Source organism: Apodemus sylvaticus, chromosome 19 (assembly GCF_947179515.1).
Source record: "Apodemus sylvaticus chromosome 19, mApoSyl1.1, whole genome shotgun sequence".
Lineage (NCBI taxonomy): Eukaryota > Metazoa > Chordata > Mammalia > Rodentia > Muridae > Apodemus > Apodemus sylvaticus.
Genome location: NC_067490.1, coordinates 37,074,117 through 37,087,730, shown reverse-complemented (window position 1 = coordinate 37,087,730; position 13,614 = coordinate 37,074,117). Strand labels below are relative to the sequence as shown.

Sequence of the window (13,614 nt, the reverse complement as noted above, 5' to 3'; positions counted from 1 at the left end):
CCTCAGAACTTGTTTCCTGATAGAAACATGGCTATAAATATCACTGTAACTTTCTTAGCACAAACTAAGGACAAAGTAATAGAAATGGTGTAGAGGATGAATTCTCGAGATGGAAAAGCTAGCCTTTCTTGAAATTAAACTTTAAAAATAGTAACACTAATAATGCCTCTATACCAAACCATTAAATCGTGGTGATTATCACCAGAAATAAGGTTAAAGGGATGGACTTTACATTTCAAACTAGAATAATGTAAATAAGAACAATTATGCCAAACTCAGTCAGCAGAGAGTGCATTGAAAGGCAGTGTTCTGTAGTAAACCTACTGTAATGGGCCAGGTGTCTTAGCGGTTTTTAAGAAGACCCACGGAGACTCATGAAAACCCCGTGTAGGATGTTGGGAGACAAGGCACATTACAGAAGTGAACTTGATCGTAGGCACACCAGGGTTGTCATTGATGGTGTGGAAAGCGTTGAGGGTAAAGCAGCCACAGGCAGCCTGGGGTGGACAAAGTGGGACGATTGGGAACACATTGTGTGTATGACTGTAGCTCTAGGAACTCTGGTGATCACCCTGAGTTGCCCTGGAGATTCCAGCATTATGGTACGTTTTACACACAAATGGTTTGTTTTGACGGTCAAAGATTTTTACTGCTGCTTTCTCTAGAGCTCTATTTAAACAGCTGCAGTTATATAAATAGCTACCTCTGAGTATTTAAAGGCTTATATCTTGACACAACAATTGAATTTATCCATTTAGTAAATTGTTGCTCTTTCCTAAATGTTAAGCACTCTGTCACCCGACTCCAGTCCTGCTGGCCTCCTTACTGACTAATGTATTCCCCCCATCACGACCATGATGTTCTAATAACCTGGAAGATGCCCTGGGAGGTCTTCAAACAGTACAGTGCTTACTCTGCATTGCGCCTGACCGGGATCACTCCAAGGCTTACGTGAGAGGGAAGAGTTAAGTGACTTTTTAAAGCTATTGCAGGTAAAGCATGATATGTATGGGCTGAGTTATCACAGCAGTGGTGGAAGTGAGTGGACTCAAAGAAAGAGCCAACAGAATTTGCTGATAGTTTAGTTACAAAAAAAGAAGGTATGAACGGGGGTGGGGGGGGTGGGAGGTGGGGGGTGGGGAAGGAACTTTGGCCTGAATTCCCGGCAGGATTGGTTGGATTAGCAGCTGGAGGTGGGTGAGGCAGGGCGTGCCTGAGAAGTTAGTGGGGTGTCTTTTAGTTAATTGTGTGGATCTGTACCATTGTTTCACCAAATCTAGTCTCTGCTATTTGAAGTTCGATTATGGGGTGGGGGGTGTGTGTGTGCAAAGAGCCCAGGGATCTTTGAGACTCATAGAACTGAAATCTGGGAGACAAAAGTGAAAATGAAGATCACGTACATGTAAAAATATTCAAGAATAGAGGCAGGCAGCAGAAGAGGCAAACTTATAGGCTGAGTCTTTGAGGGCTGCAAAAGAAATGGAGACTTGCTTGGGATGGCTTAGAGGATAAGGGTGCATCAGGTGCTGAAGCAGAGAGCCAGCGCCCTTAGGCTCATCTCTGGCTTTCACATTCAGTGTAGTATGTGCTGCTCCCCAATAAATAATAAAAAACTTTTTTTTTTTTTTGGTTTTTTTCGAGACAGGGTTTCTCTGTGTGGTCCTGGCTGTCCTAGAACTCACTCTGTAGACCAAGCTGGCTTTGAACTCAGAAATCTGCCTGCCTCTGCCTCCCAAGTGCTAGGATTAAAGGTGTGTGCCACCATACCGGGGGCATAAATAAACTTTACAAACTTTCTATGACAAAAGTATCACACATGGAATATCATACATCACAAAGCTGCTCATAACTTTAAATAACTCTACCAAAGACATCAGAAAGAACTTAACGAATTTGGAGGGCCCTCTAGCACCATTCAACTCAGTGACTCAATAGAAGGACAGTGAAATTTCTTTATAATCATAGTTTTGTTTGATATATAGATAGAGGTAATTGGGCAGAGGGAAAAGGCATACAAACCAAATTCCCAAAAAGCCAGGGACAAGCTCCCAGGTGTTCCCTCCACTGCAGGGATAGCGTGGTGCAGCGTTGCTAGCTGGAGAAGGTTGGGTTCTTACTAGAGTCACATCAGCTGTGCATGGAACACCTGTGTGCTGAACTCAGCTTCTCAGATTTCATCCCTTATCCCATCAGCCCTTGCAGCACAGAGAGCAGCTCAAACAGTATCATTTGACCACTAAACGTATACAAAAATAAACCTTATCGGAGAGAGTAATCAGGGATCACAGAGCTGCCTCCCGTGGGCTGCTCACAGGTCAGACCTGAAGTCTGGCTTCCTTCCAGATTGAGGGTTTTGCAGTTAGGGCCTGGGGATTTAACCCTTTCCTGAACAGTCTGATAGACCCGCTTTTTGTTTGTTTGTTTTTTGTTGTTGTTGTTTTTGGTCAGAGGATAAATTGGCAGATCCCCGCAGAGATACAGACATACACACCCCAATTTTAAGACATATGTAGCAAAATTCAGAAGTGAGTGAACCAGAGCTTATGTCATGTTAAATTTGTTTCACGACATTTCCCAGGAAAATCTGCAATAGACGAGGTTATGACTCATCCATAGAATTTTGGAAATTCTGTTCTAGAAGAAGAAAGAACTAACTTGTAAAATATGCGTGGCGTTGGCTGGATTCAGGGAAGAGGTCAGGAGGTGGGAATCTAGTCTGGAAGCTGATGGTCAGTCCTGGAACAGAGGCTGTCTTGACAAAGCAGAACAACGTTGGATGTAAACTCAGAGGTAGAAGACCCAAGAAAGAAATGAATTGAGGGTGCTTTCAGAGAACCAGACTGAGAAAGCAAGGTACCTGGGTTTGTTTTGAATTCAAGATAAACTTAGTTTTACTTAATATCTGTTCTCATCGACAGGAAGTGGGAAATGTATTTTCATTAAATGTCACAGCTCTAAAGGACCAGTTTCACACGCGCGGGCACACACACACACACACACACACACACATACACATTTTCTGAGACAGGTTCTCTGTCTATAACCCTTGCTGGCATTATGTAGACCAGGCTGCTTTGAGCGCACAGAAATCCTCCTGCCCCTGTTTGTGACTGGGGCTGCTGTTTCCTCGTTTGGGGTCTTGTTCTGTGTTGGCACATAACCTTTGGTTGGTTTCATTAATCTTTTTCCTATAAGCTCTTTTTTCCTTGGATATATTTAATCAGTAGACTATGTAGCCCCAACGTTGTCGACATGAAGCTGAGCAGGAAGATCTAAACTGACTTCCCATCAAATATTTTATATTCGTCAAAATATTTGTTTTTGAGGTCCTTGAGGAAATGGACGATTTTTAATAAACAGTGCATGGTACCTATTTTGGGAGGAAAGTTCTCAGAGTTTCATGAGTGCTTACTTCCTCCTGGGGTCATGTCACACTTCCTCAGTTTCCAGTTCAGCTGACTGTGATATTCTCCTAGAATGGTAATAGTGGCTGCCGGGATTCACTGAGCATTTTCTGCATCCTGCACAGCTTTTTTCGTTGTTTCTGTCTTGTTTTGTTCTCTGATACCACGTTTCTCTGTATATTCCTGGCTGTCCTGGAACTCCCTTTTTAGATCAGGCTGGCCTCTAAACTCACCGGGAACTGCCTCCCTCTCTATCCCAAGTGCTGGGATTAAAGGTGTGTTCCACCATCATGCCTAGCTAGCTACTCCGTACCCTTTTACTGTTTCAGATATAGCTACTCAGGAACCTCGGGAGTAAGATGTTGCTGTTTTAAATGGGAGCATAGCAAAGGGTGTGGTGATGTTAGGCTTTAAACCCAGAAGCCAGTTTGGACCCCTAGCCACTCTTGAGTTCTGAGATAGCTTAGAATTTGCTTATGGTAAAACACTACCATGTAATAGCATTTTACAGATAGTAGTTTATTTAATTTGCCAATCAGTTTAGGAGTCAAGATAGCATTTTTTAGTGCATATCATATCAAATGGAGAAGGTCCAGATGGTTTTTCTGAAACAAACCCTGTTGGCCCTCAGGAGGACTCTTGCAGCCTCTTCTGCCCTCGTGAACCTGTGGGAGGGAGGACATTTTTTTACTGAGGCTTAATTAAACTAGCATTTGAAACTATAAAATTAAAATTTAACCCCTGCCTTCGAGACTGTCTTTCCTGCCCTTTATGTTCGATCCGCAGTGTTATGAAATTGTTCATGGATGCAGCTATGGCCGACAAATCCAGAGCTGCCTGGCCCTTTGAACAAAATGATACAGATTTTGCTTGCTTTCTACACTATAAGTGGTAACCACTCTTTCAAAGGCCAAGTCTTTAATTTTACTTAATTAGTAATTATTAGTTAATTAATAGTTGTGCATGTATGTGTGGGAGAACACCAATATGAGTGTGCTCATCTGTGTGTGCACATGTAGACGTTAGAGTTCCCTTTTGGGGGTTTTTCTTTCTTCATCTTATTTATTCATTCGTTTGTTTGTTGCTTGCTTGCTTGCTTGCTTGTTGAGACCAGTCTCTCACTGAACCAGGAGCTCACCATTTTTAGTTTGGATCTCCCAGTCTCCATCCTGTAAGTGTTGGGGCTACAGGCACACAGCACCATGAGTAGTGCAGAATCAAGCTTACTTCATGTGTGCAGAACAAAACAAAACACTTTTACTCATGGAATTATCTTCCCAGATCCCATATCTGGATCTTAAAGGTTCTTCACTTTACAGTCATATGTACCAACCTGCCTTCAGCAACGAGATCTTGCATACAGCCTCGTAGCTATGGAATCACTTACTCATTTGGTCTCTGGGCAGGTGGGTGCAGGAAACTTCCCATGTACGTTTGAAAAATCTGTAAACCTAATTTAGAAGAATGCCTGGTCTCACGTAAGTAAGTTGATAGAGAGAGGTGAACTTCCAAGTTGTATTCTGAAACCGTGAGGTGCCTTCATGAGAACCAATCGGGAGGAAGGGATAGGAATGCTTTTTGATCGCAAAAGGCCGCTCTTCAAACGATGTCACACACCATTATTACCTCTGTGTGGTTTTGCTGTGCGGGCACAGGGTTATAATTACTCCTTCAGTAACTTGTGACAATTTCTAGAGGGTTCCACATGTTGCCATTTCATACTGTGGATTTTTGTGTGAGAATGGCTTTCGGGGGAAGGTATATTTTATTTTACTCTTAGTTGAGGAAATAGTAAGTCTGCTCAGTGAAAGGAACTTTCAGTTTGACCAAGTGCTTGCAGTTTTGAAGTTTTTCTATCTGACTCTGTGGACTTCACACACTGGGGAGTATATAATTGCAGGGATGATTATATAGTACCCAAACCATATTTTCTTAGGATTTGACATAGTTAAGAGTAAGGGTAGATTTATTTCACTATAAAATTTACCAGAAATTTAAGGTTTTATTTGATGTTAAGGATTTCTTTTTCATAAATTATTTTAATCATTCATTCACTAAAACTGAAGTTTAAAAAAATGAGATCTCTAAAAATGCATACATATATTCCTTTAATTAAATTAAGCGCAAAGGAATACACAAAAGTACACCGAAGATGACAACAAGATATCCCTCAGGCTTGTGGAAAGAGGTTTCCTCAAGGGTCATGCCCCAAATCGAAGGCAGAAGAATGGATTTCCTGCTTGGCTTGTGTTAGGGCCCTTCAGTGTTGGCCTAGATGCTTATCCGAGAAGCATCAATTGAAGGAACTTGGAATAGATGTAAAGTAAGGCAGGGGCTGAGCACTAAACTCCTCAGTGCTCACAGTTTCTCGGGACGAGACTGTGATACACAGGCCTTCTGCCAATGGTCTGGCTGACATCTGCCTCCTGTAGAAGTGGACGGACCAGGGTGGGATGCGGTGAACTGTTCCAGTCAAGAACTGGTTCCTGGCTCCGCCCATTTGTTTGGGCAAAGCAAAGCAGAGCAGCTGTCCTGGACAGAGTGTTTGCTGAGGGAGTGCACATTGCTCATGTTAATTTTAAAAACCATCCGTGATGATCAGGAAGGTGTCTGTGAGAGATGGTAGAGGTGTAGCCTCCTTCCAAGTGCATTAAAGATAGAGATCTTGACTGCACAAGGTGGCCCAAACCCTAGGCCTTCTTGCTGTTTTTGTTCTTTTTAGTTCTTTAATTGCCTGGAGGGAATCTTATCATTTCATGTCCAGTCCATTTCCTTTGAAGCAAGAAACATTTCCCAATCTGCTAGATAGAGTCTGGAAAGTCAGCATGTTCATTCAATACATATGTGGGGCTTAATAAGGCATTAGGTAATATCTCATTTCCCAAAACTGTGAGTTAAGACTCCATCCTAGACTGAGTGTCGTCCTTGGCTGTTGGCGGTGAGAGCAAATGTCACCACAATATGCACGTACCCCTTCCATAATAAAAGTGTATTACTGGAAAATAGTTCCCAGCCACACTCCATTTCCTAGCTGCTGTTGTGTCATGGAACCTGTCTTTTGAAAGAATAAAAAACCATTCACCTCATATACACCAAGATTTACTTGTCTTGGGAAGCAAGCAAACTCTGGTTATAGTCTGTTATTATGTTATTATATTAGATTATGTAATTCTTTTCTGGGAGGCCAAAAAATGCTTGAATCATTTCAAGAGTCAAATGCTTTTCTACCCCCATGAGAGACATGCCAACTATAAATGATACCTGGTGGAGTCTGGAGCACTGGGCACCATCTCAGTTAGGTGTCAGCAACCCTGATGACCTTGCCCATGCCAGTTAACAACTGTGATTCTCAGTTTTTGCTAGTGAATTATGAAGGTGTAGTTTCTTTCCTGTTCTCTGATGATATGTTAACATAGCCTTAAACGAGTGAAACTTTTCTTCTCTTAGTAAAAATAAATACTTTACTGAGCTCTCCCTCTGGGCAGGGTATCTAGGCTAAGTATATCACTTGCATCTAATCACCCCTTGAAATAGGCACCATCTTGTAAAAGAGAAAATGGAGGCTTTGAGAGTGAGCATCTTGAAACCAGCAGAGAGCACAGCTGGCGTTTGCACCGGTGTCTACACAAGTCTGCGGTCCGTACAGTCAATCATCACGTTGTGTTCCTAAGCTTTGTGTTCCTAAGAGTGTTTCTAATCCATCTTCATTTGGTGACGCGTTTTACTTTCTTTGGAGCCATTGTTTCCGATCTGTCTGCTATACTGTGCATTCCCAAAAGCATGAGGAGTTAAGAAAGCTTTTGTGGTATCGTGTGCTTCATTCTATGCATAGCCCCGGCTTGTACACTGTCTTAGTGCTCCTCTTCAAGATATTTCTGTGCTTTATGTAAAAAGCTAGCAAAAGTGAAACTTCCAATTTTGAATGCTTTTGAAAAATCTGTTTGGTTAAAGAAAGAAAAGGACAAACCTTCGTTTAGGATTTGAGTTCTAGTTCAGCTTCTGGAATGTATTCAGTTTCCATGTAAACAATTCTTCTTTGCCACATTGTTATTGTAATGTTAAAGACCAGATATGTGAAAGGCATTTAGATCTCAGAGCCACAGTTTCTGTCACCCAGCAGTCCTAACAGCTGTGGTAAATTATTGGAACCAGAATTAAGCAGAATAATTTTGGGCTGTGTGGCATTGTGCAGATCTACTTAAGATAATTATAACTGGCTTGGCTGGAGACTAAAACTGAGCTTGGGTTGCAGCTGGTGGCTGGCATCACAGCGCTATCTGAAGCATCTTGTAGCAACAGTGATTCTTAAGTTACTGCACTGTATCTACCAATGACGTAAAATGGTAGAAATGTTTTAGGGCTATGTGGGGTGGGAAGAAAGGAATGCAAAAGAAAGCTGAATCCTGCAAGTTAGTGTGCTCCATTGAGAAGAGGAACCAAAAATCAGGAAAAATGAGGCTCATAGGGTCCTTCAGAAACACCCTGGGGATTGAATCCTCTGTAAACCGTGTATTAAAATAGTCTAGTCATTTTGCCAAATTAAAATACCATGTTCTTGAACTAGACCAGAGATTCCGGTGAGTGGCAGAGCTCTGCTCTTTCTCCAACAGTGAACCAGGGTGGAGGTCGCTTGTGACAACATCTGTGGATGTCTCAAAGTTCAGACTTGTTTCTCCAAGGCTTGGTGCTTTGGAGAATGGGTGGGGTAGAGAAGGAGGAGGAGGAGGAGAGAGGGGGAGACAGGGTGAGGGAGAGAGGTGGAAGAGAGGAGTTGCTAAACCCTTTAGCCTTTCATAGACATTGTCTTATTGAGCATTCTCAGTGTCTCCTAAACTGTTCATTTATCAGAAACCACAATCAACATCTTTTTTATTTCTATTTGGTGTGTGTGTGTGTGTGTGTGTGTAACTTTGAGACTTGAATATATATCCCAGGTGTGCTGAGGTAGTTATGTGTATTGAAATAAATACATGCAATTGGTCTACAGCATGCCTACTTTAAATTATCTTGAAAAATACTCCTTTTATTTTTAAGTGTGCACACAGAGTGAACAGCTGATCTAAAAATCTAAAGACTGGAAGTGGGATTCTGTTAGGTAGAATTTGTTAGACATTTACTACAATTGATAAATGGGAACCAGGTGTCTCTCTCTCTCTAGGTTAGAGCAAGTTTAAAGTAGATTTCAGTTTCGTTTCATCTTAAAACATCACATTTTAGGTTACTGAAGTTTCTAGACCTTCTGGGTGTTTTCTCCTATTACTTTCCTGGCAGAGACATTTTCTTTTTCTGGAAAGTTTTAAACTTGCCTTGGCTTCATGTAAGGAAGAACAGGATCCTTTTCTTGCTCATTTTAGTGGTGAGACTTTACCAACTCCCAAGCTGGAATTTAGTTCCAAGTAGTGGCTGTGAGCATTCAGGCACCAGGTTCAGAGCTCCACGTGTGCAGAAAATTCTCCCGGCTCCGGGGAGACAAATCATAGATAGGTGAGCCCAGCTGGCGTCGGCTCCGGGGAGAGAAAGCGTAGTTAGCTGAGTCCAGCTAGCGTGTTCGTGTTCGTTTGTGCGGGGCCCAGGAGAAATGGTGGGTAGGTAAAGGAAGGTCTGGCTAGCTGGGAGGGCAATGGGAACCCGGCACGTTGAGTGAGACATTAGGAAGGCAACATGTAATTTGTGGCTGGCAAATGCCAGGCCCTTGCTAAGTCCTTAGGCCATGTCTGTTGATGAGCCATCTGCAGAATGTCTATGGGTTCTGTATTGGCCTGAGCATTTTTTGTGGTTTTTTTTTTTTGTTTTTTTTTTCCCAACAAGTTTTAAAGTGCGGCAGATCCCCATCTTTCTGCTCCTATGTGCCCTGAGAAACTGAGGAGCTTTCCGAAACATTTGGCAGAAGGAGACGATATCCAGAGCCTTGATTGTGTTTTGTCACTTGAATCTCCTTTTCTGTTTAGGTGTATGCAGGCAACCCCTGAGAAAGTGGAGGCAGGGTAGCTGAAAAGGCTGGGATCACAGGGTGTGTTGATCAAGTAGGGTATGGCCACCCCACAGCCTCATGGCATCGAGAAGGAACAGCAAATAAAACACACCAGGCTTTGTCCTTTTAGAGAATGCTTGTACAGTAGCCTAGAAGGAAAACTCCTCAGCTCTGCCTAATCTTCTTACCTCTCCCCAGGAGCCTGAGTCACCCATTCCTGCTCCATCACAACTAAAGACCTCAGCCTTTGAGAGACCAGAAGTTGTATGCCCGTGGAGCCAATTAACAACTTCCGACCTTTCCTCACCCAGGGTGCCCGAATCCCCACTGTTCTACTCGCACCTTGAGGACACCCTATCTTAGATTTTTGAGGGTTCCTACAATTAGAGGCTTTTAAAAGAAATGCTAGCAGTACCATTCTCTTGGGACAAGTAAATGTAATCCCTGGGGGGACTGAGTGTTCTTTCACACCCGCTGCTTCTGGGTTGCCAGAAACCACACCCTCCTCTATGTAATCACAGAGGACTATTTCTTTTGGCTGTGTCTCTGAACTTGAAGGATCTAGCCAGCTGCCTTGAAGCTCTGGGTGCTAGACACAATACTGGCAGAGTCCAAGAGTTATTTCTCTTTTATTTATTTGATTTAATATGATTGTGTTAAAAATTTTTTTTTTATTCATCAGACATTCTGTACTTGAACCTAAAATGTGTCAACAAACCATTGCCACTACCTTTTCTCATATATATTTACAGCCTAAGTACATCTAAGAAAAAAATAAAGAAATAATAGCCACAAGTGATTCCACACTCTGCTTCTTGGAAGATGGAGCAACTTGAGAATATGGATTGAATTTGGTGTTGAATTTTTATTTTTCTCTCATCTGTCTGGGAGGAAGCCATTTTTTTCTTGGAAAAATTGCTGGGCTTCACCATTGGCTTTTCCTTTAATAATTGAAAACCACTGTTCGTTATTTACATAAAACTTTTTTTTTCTGGTCTCCTTTCTATTACCTTTTCCCTCATAAGAATTTTAGGAATTCCCTGACTTTTCTCTGAGGGGTTTTATGCCCGCTTTATCCCAGATTTGGGACATAGACAATGCTGAGGGTTTGTATGTGTGAATGTGTAACATAGTCAATGGTGAGGGTTTGTGTGTGTGTGTGTGTGTGTAACATAGACAATGCTGAGGGTTTGTGTGTGTGGGTGTGTAACATAGACAATGCTGAGGGTTTGTGTGTGTGTGTGTGTGTACGTTTGCTACCATTTGAAGGTAGTTCTTTTAACTTTGAACAGATCTGGGGGGAACAATAAAGAAAAACAACTAGATAAGATAACGTGTAAGCCTGCTTTACATTTCTAATTTACTGAATAATACCAAAGCCCTATATACAAAATGAAAAAGCATACACTGGTTTCCAGAAGTGAGGGGAAGGCATCTTCACTGGTCATCCAATCTTTTCTGGATGAAGGCATGACAGTTTCCTAGTCGCAGATCCCGGAGTCTGGCCTTCATGGGGAGCTGATGTCAGCCCAGGGAGCTTTTGCCAGATTCTTCTGTCTTTTCTGGTCCACCTTCTGCTCCCACGAAGAGGGCAGTTAGCCTTCCTCATACTGTTTGATCAGCATACGTCCCCACAGATGTGCTGATCCCAGTGTCTGGTTAGTAGTGGTGTAAGATGTAAGGAAGAAAGATGTCATTGCCGCGAAATAGGCTGGATTAAGAAACAGGATTTTCTCCATTTTTCATTTATGGTTTCCAGGTTTCTCAGGTTTCCAGGAGAGTTTTATCATCAGCTCTTGATGATTGCGGTTTATGTATTCATGTCTAAGATACTATAAAGATCTCAAATTTTCTGCATGATAATTTATGAGAAAGACATTTTCCCCCCACTCCTCCAAAAGTCCAAAGTTGTGTTTTCGTGATGAATTCTATCTGATAGAGTGCAGTTTTAGGTCTATAAAATCAGACCTTGTGGGGTCTAGTTACGTTCCTCCCTACTTCAACTTTTAGTTGCATATAAGAGAGTCACGTGTTTAAATGTTCAGTCCTTATAGGAAGTGAGATACCTGTCTACTGTGTGCTTCTACTGGGCGTGACTGACTCTTGTGTTTCTCGTAGGATCGTTCGAAGATGATTTGGCTGCCTTGGAGCCTTGGACATCTGGTGCCACGATGAGGACTTACACACGGGGGGCTCCCAGTGTGTTTTTCATATGTCTGCTCTGCTGCGTGTCCGCCTACCTCACTGACGAGAACCCAGAAGTCATGATTCCCTTCATGAACGCCAACTATGACAGCCACCCGATGTTGTACTTCTCCAGGAAAGATGTGGCGGAGCTCCAGCTGAGGGCTGCCAGCTCCCATGAGCACATCGCAGCTCGGATCAGGGAGGCGGTGCACACCATGCTGACGAACCCCTTGGAGTACCTCCCTCCTTGGGATCACAAGGAGTACAGTGCCCGCTGGAACGAGATCTACGGAAACAACCTGGGTGCCTTGGCAATGTTCTGTGTGCTGTATCCCGAGAACCTTGAAGCTCGAGACATGGCCAAAGACTACATGGAGAGGATGGCAGCGCAGCCTAGTTGGTAGATTTTTGTCTTTTTCTTCTTCCTGTATTAACCTTGTCACTTCAGGAAATGATTCAAGGGCTAGAGATCTGGCTCAGTTGGTAAAACGATTGCTCAGGATGCATGAAGCCCTGGTTCCACTGGGCAGTGGTGGCACATGCCTTTAATCCCAGCACTTGGGAGGCAGAGGCAGGCAGATTTCTGAGTTGGAGGCCAGCCTGGTCTACAGAGTGAGTTCCAGGACAGCCAGGGCTACACAGAGAAACCCTGTCTCAGAAAACAAAACAAAACAAAACACCCTGATTCCCACCACCAGCTAAGCCAGGTGCTGCTGGTACCTGTTCTTAATCCAGCACAAGAGATAGAAATAGGAGGGTGGCTAGTTCGAGATCATCTTTAGCTGTATAATGAGTGTGATTATTTGATTATTGGGCTCCTGTCTCAAATAAATAAATAAATAAATAAATAAATAATAAAATAAAAGAAGAAGAAAAAGAGAAAGGAAGAAAGAAAACAAACAAGAATGCCTAACAGAATCAAAAAAACTTAATATATTTCAGCTTATCATGTTGAGAGGCACCTTCACCAAAGGGGTGAGGGTGGGGGTGGGGCAGAAATGGAAGAATTGAGCAACCAGTATCATGTTATTAGCTGAGAGTTTCTTCCTTGTTTAACATACATTTACAGTTGCGGATCACGTGATGGTGGAGGCACACTTGATGAGTGTGCATCAGTAAGTGATTTTTGTCCTTGTGTGACTATGGTGGACTGACTATATGTACACAAAACTAGCTGTCATTTATACAGTGTATATAGCCTGTTGCTCCTAGGAACAGGATAAACAAACAAAGTGAGATGAAATCAAGCAGGAGGTGTGTTACATAGTGCATAAAGAAGGCTGCTGTCCGCATAGCACAGTATGCATGTCTATAGTTCATTTTGTTTAAGTGGAAGGGATGCTCTCTAAAATGAAATGTATTGCATAAACACACAAGTCAGTGATGTTGTGCCATGTAGACAGTTCTACATGCTAACTTTTGTATAATTGGCAGTGTAGTAGGCTTCTTTCCACCAACATCCCCATGAGCATGTGAGCACAGAACATATTGTACTGATGTTAGAGTAGTTACAGCATCATTAGGTGCTAAGACTTTTCAACTTGGTTGCAATCCTGCTGGGTTACTCTGATACATGTTCTTCATTGAAGCACAAGACCATTGCCTGATGCATGGCTGGGTCGTATTATTTGGTCTTAGGTTTTGATTGACAGCCAAATTGACTAAAATGTTTTAGCCTAGAAGGTATTTATTTATGTGCATTTTGTGATAATAAGGTGATAAAAGTCATTGTGATCAGATTGACTGGCAATTTACAAAGAAGATTCAATTTAATAATCAGGAGAGTGCTTACCCCTGTGGGAAAGCTAGTGCTACAGTGAAATTGTGTGAAGAATTCTGATTATGTCATAGTTTACTTTCAGGAGTTTAAGATTCAAGAACAAACTTCCTGTCTCATTTTGGTTTAGCTTGAATTTGTTTATAATTCATGTTTCTATCTGCTTTTAGAAAGATAAGATTGAATGGACTAAACATAGACTTCTGTACGTATTTTTTGTTCCTAAACTCCCAGCTTAATGCATATTTACAGGTCAGTTGCTAAAAATGCTTACA

The 13,614-nt window shown here is 42.3% G+C and overlaps 1 protein-coding gene across 5 annotated transcripts in view; it reads left to right on the top strand.

The window, feature by feature from the left end:
* The window catches only part of Dse (dermatan sulfate epimerase), a 56,725-nt gene that overhangs the window by 11,074 nt on the left and 32,037 nt on the right, over positions 1–13,614 (top strand). For 4 of the 5 annotated variants that reach the window (XM_052164554.1, XM_052164555.1, XM_052164557.1 and 1 more), the window contains one exon: positions 11,494–11,962. In XM_052164554.1, the coding sequence (XP_052020514.1) occupies positions 11,547–11,962 (416 nt within the window). In that variant the 5' untranslated portion in view covers positions 11,494–11,546. Of the gene's footprint in view, positions 1–11,493; positions 11,963–13,614 lie in introns of those variants that run through there. The other variant, XM_052164558.1, reaches the window with a different exon arrangement.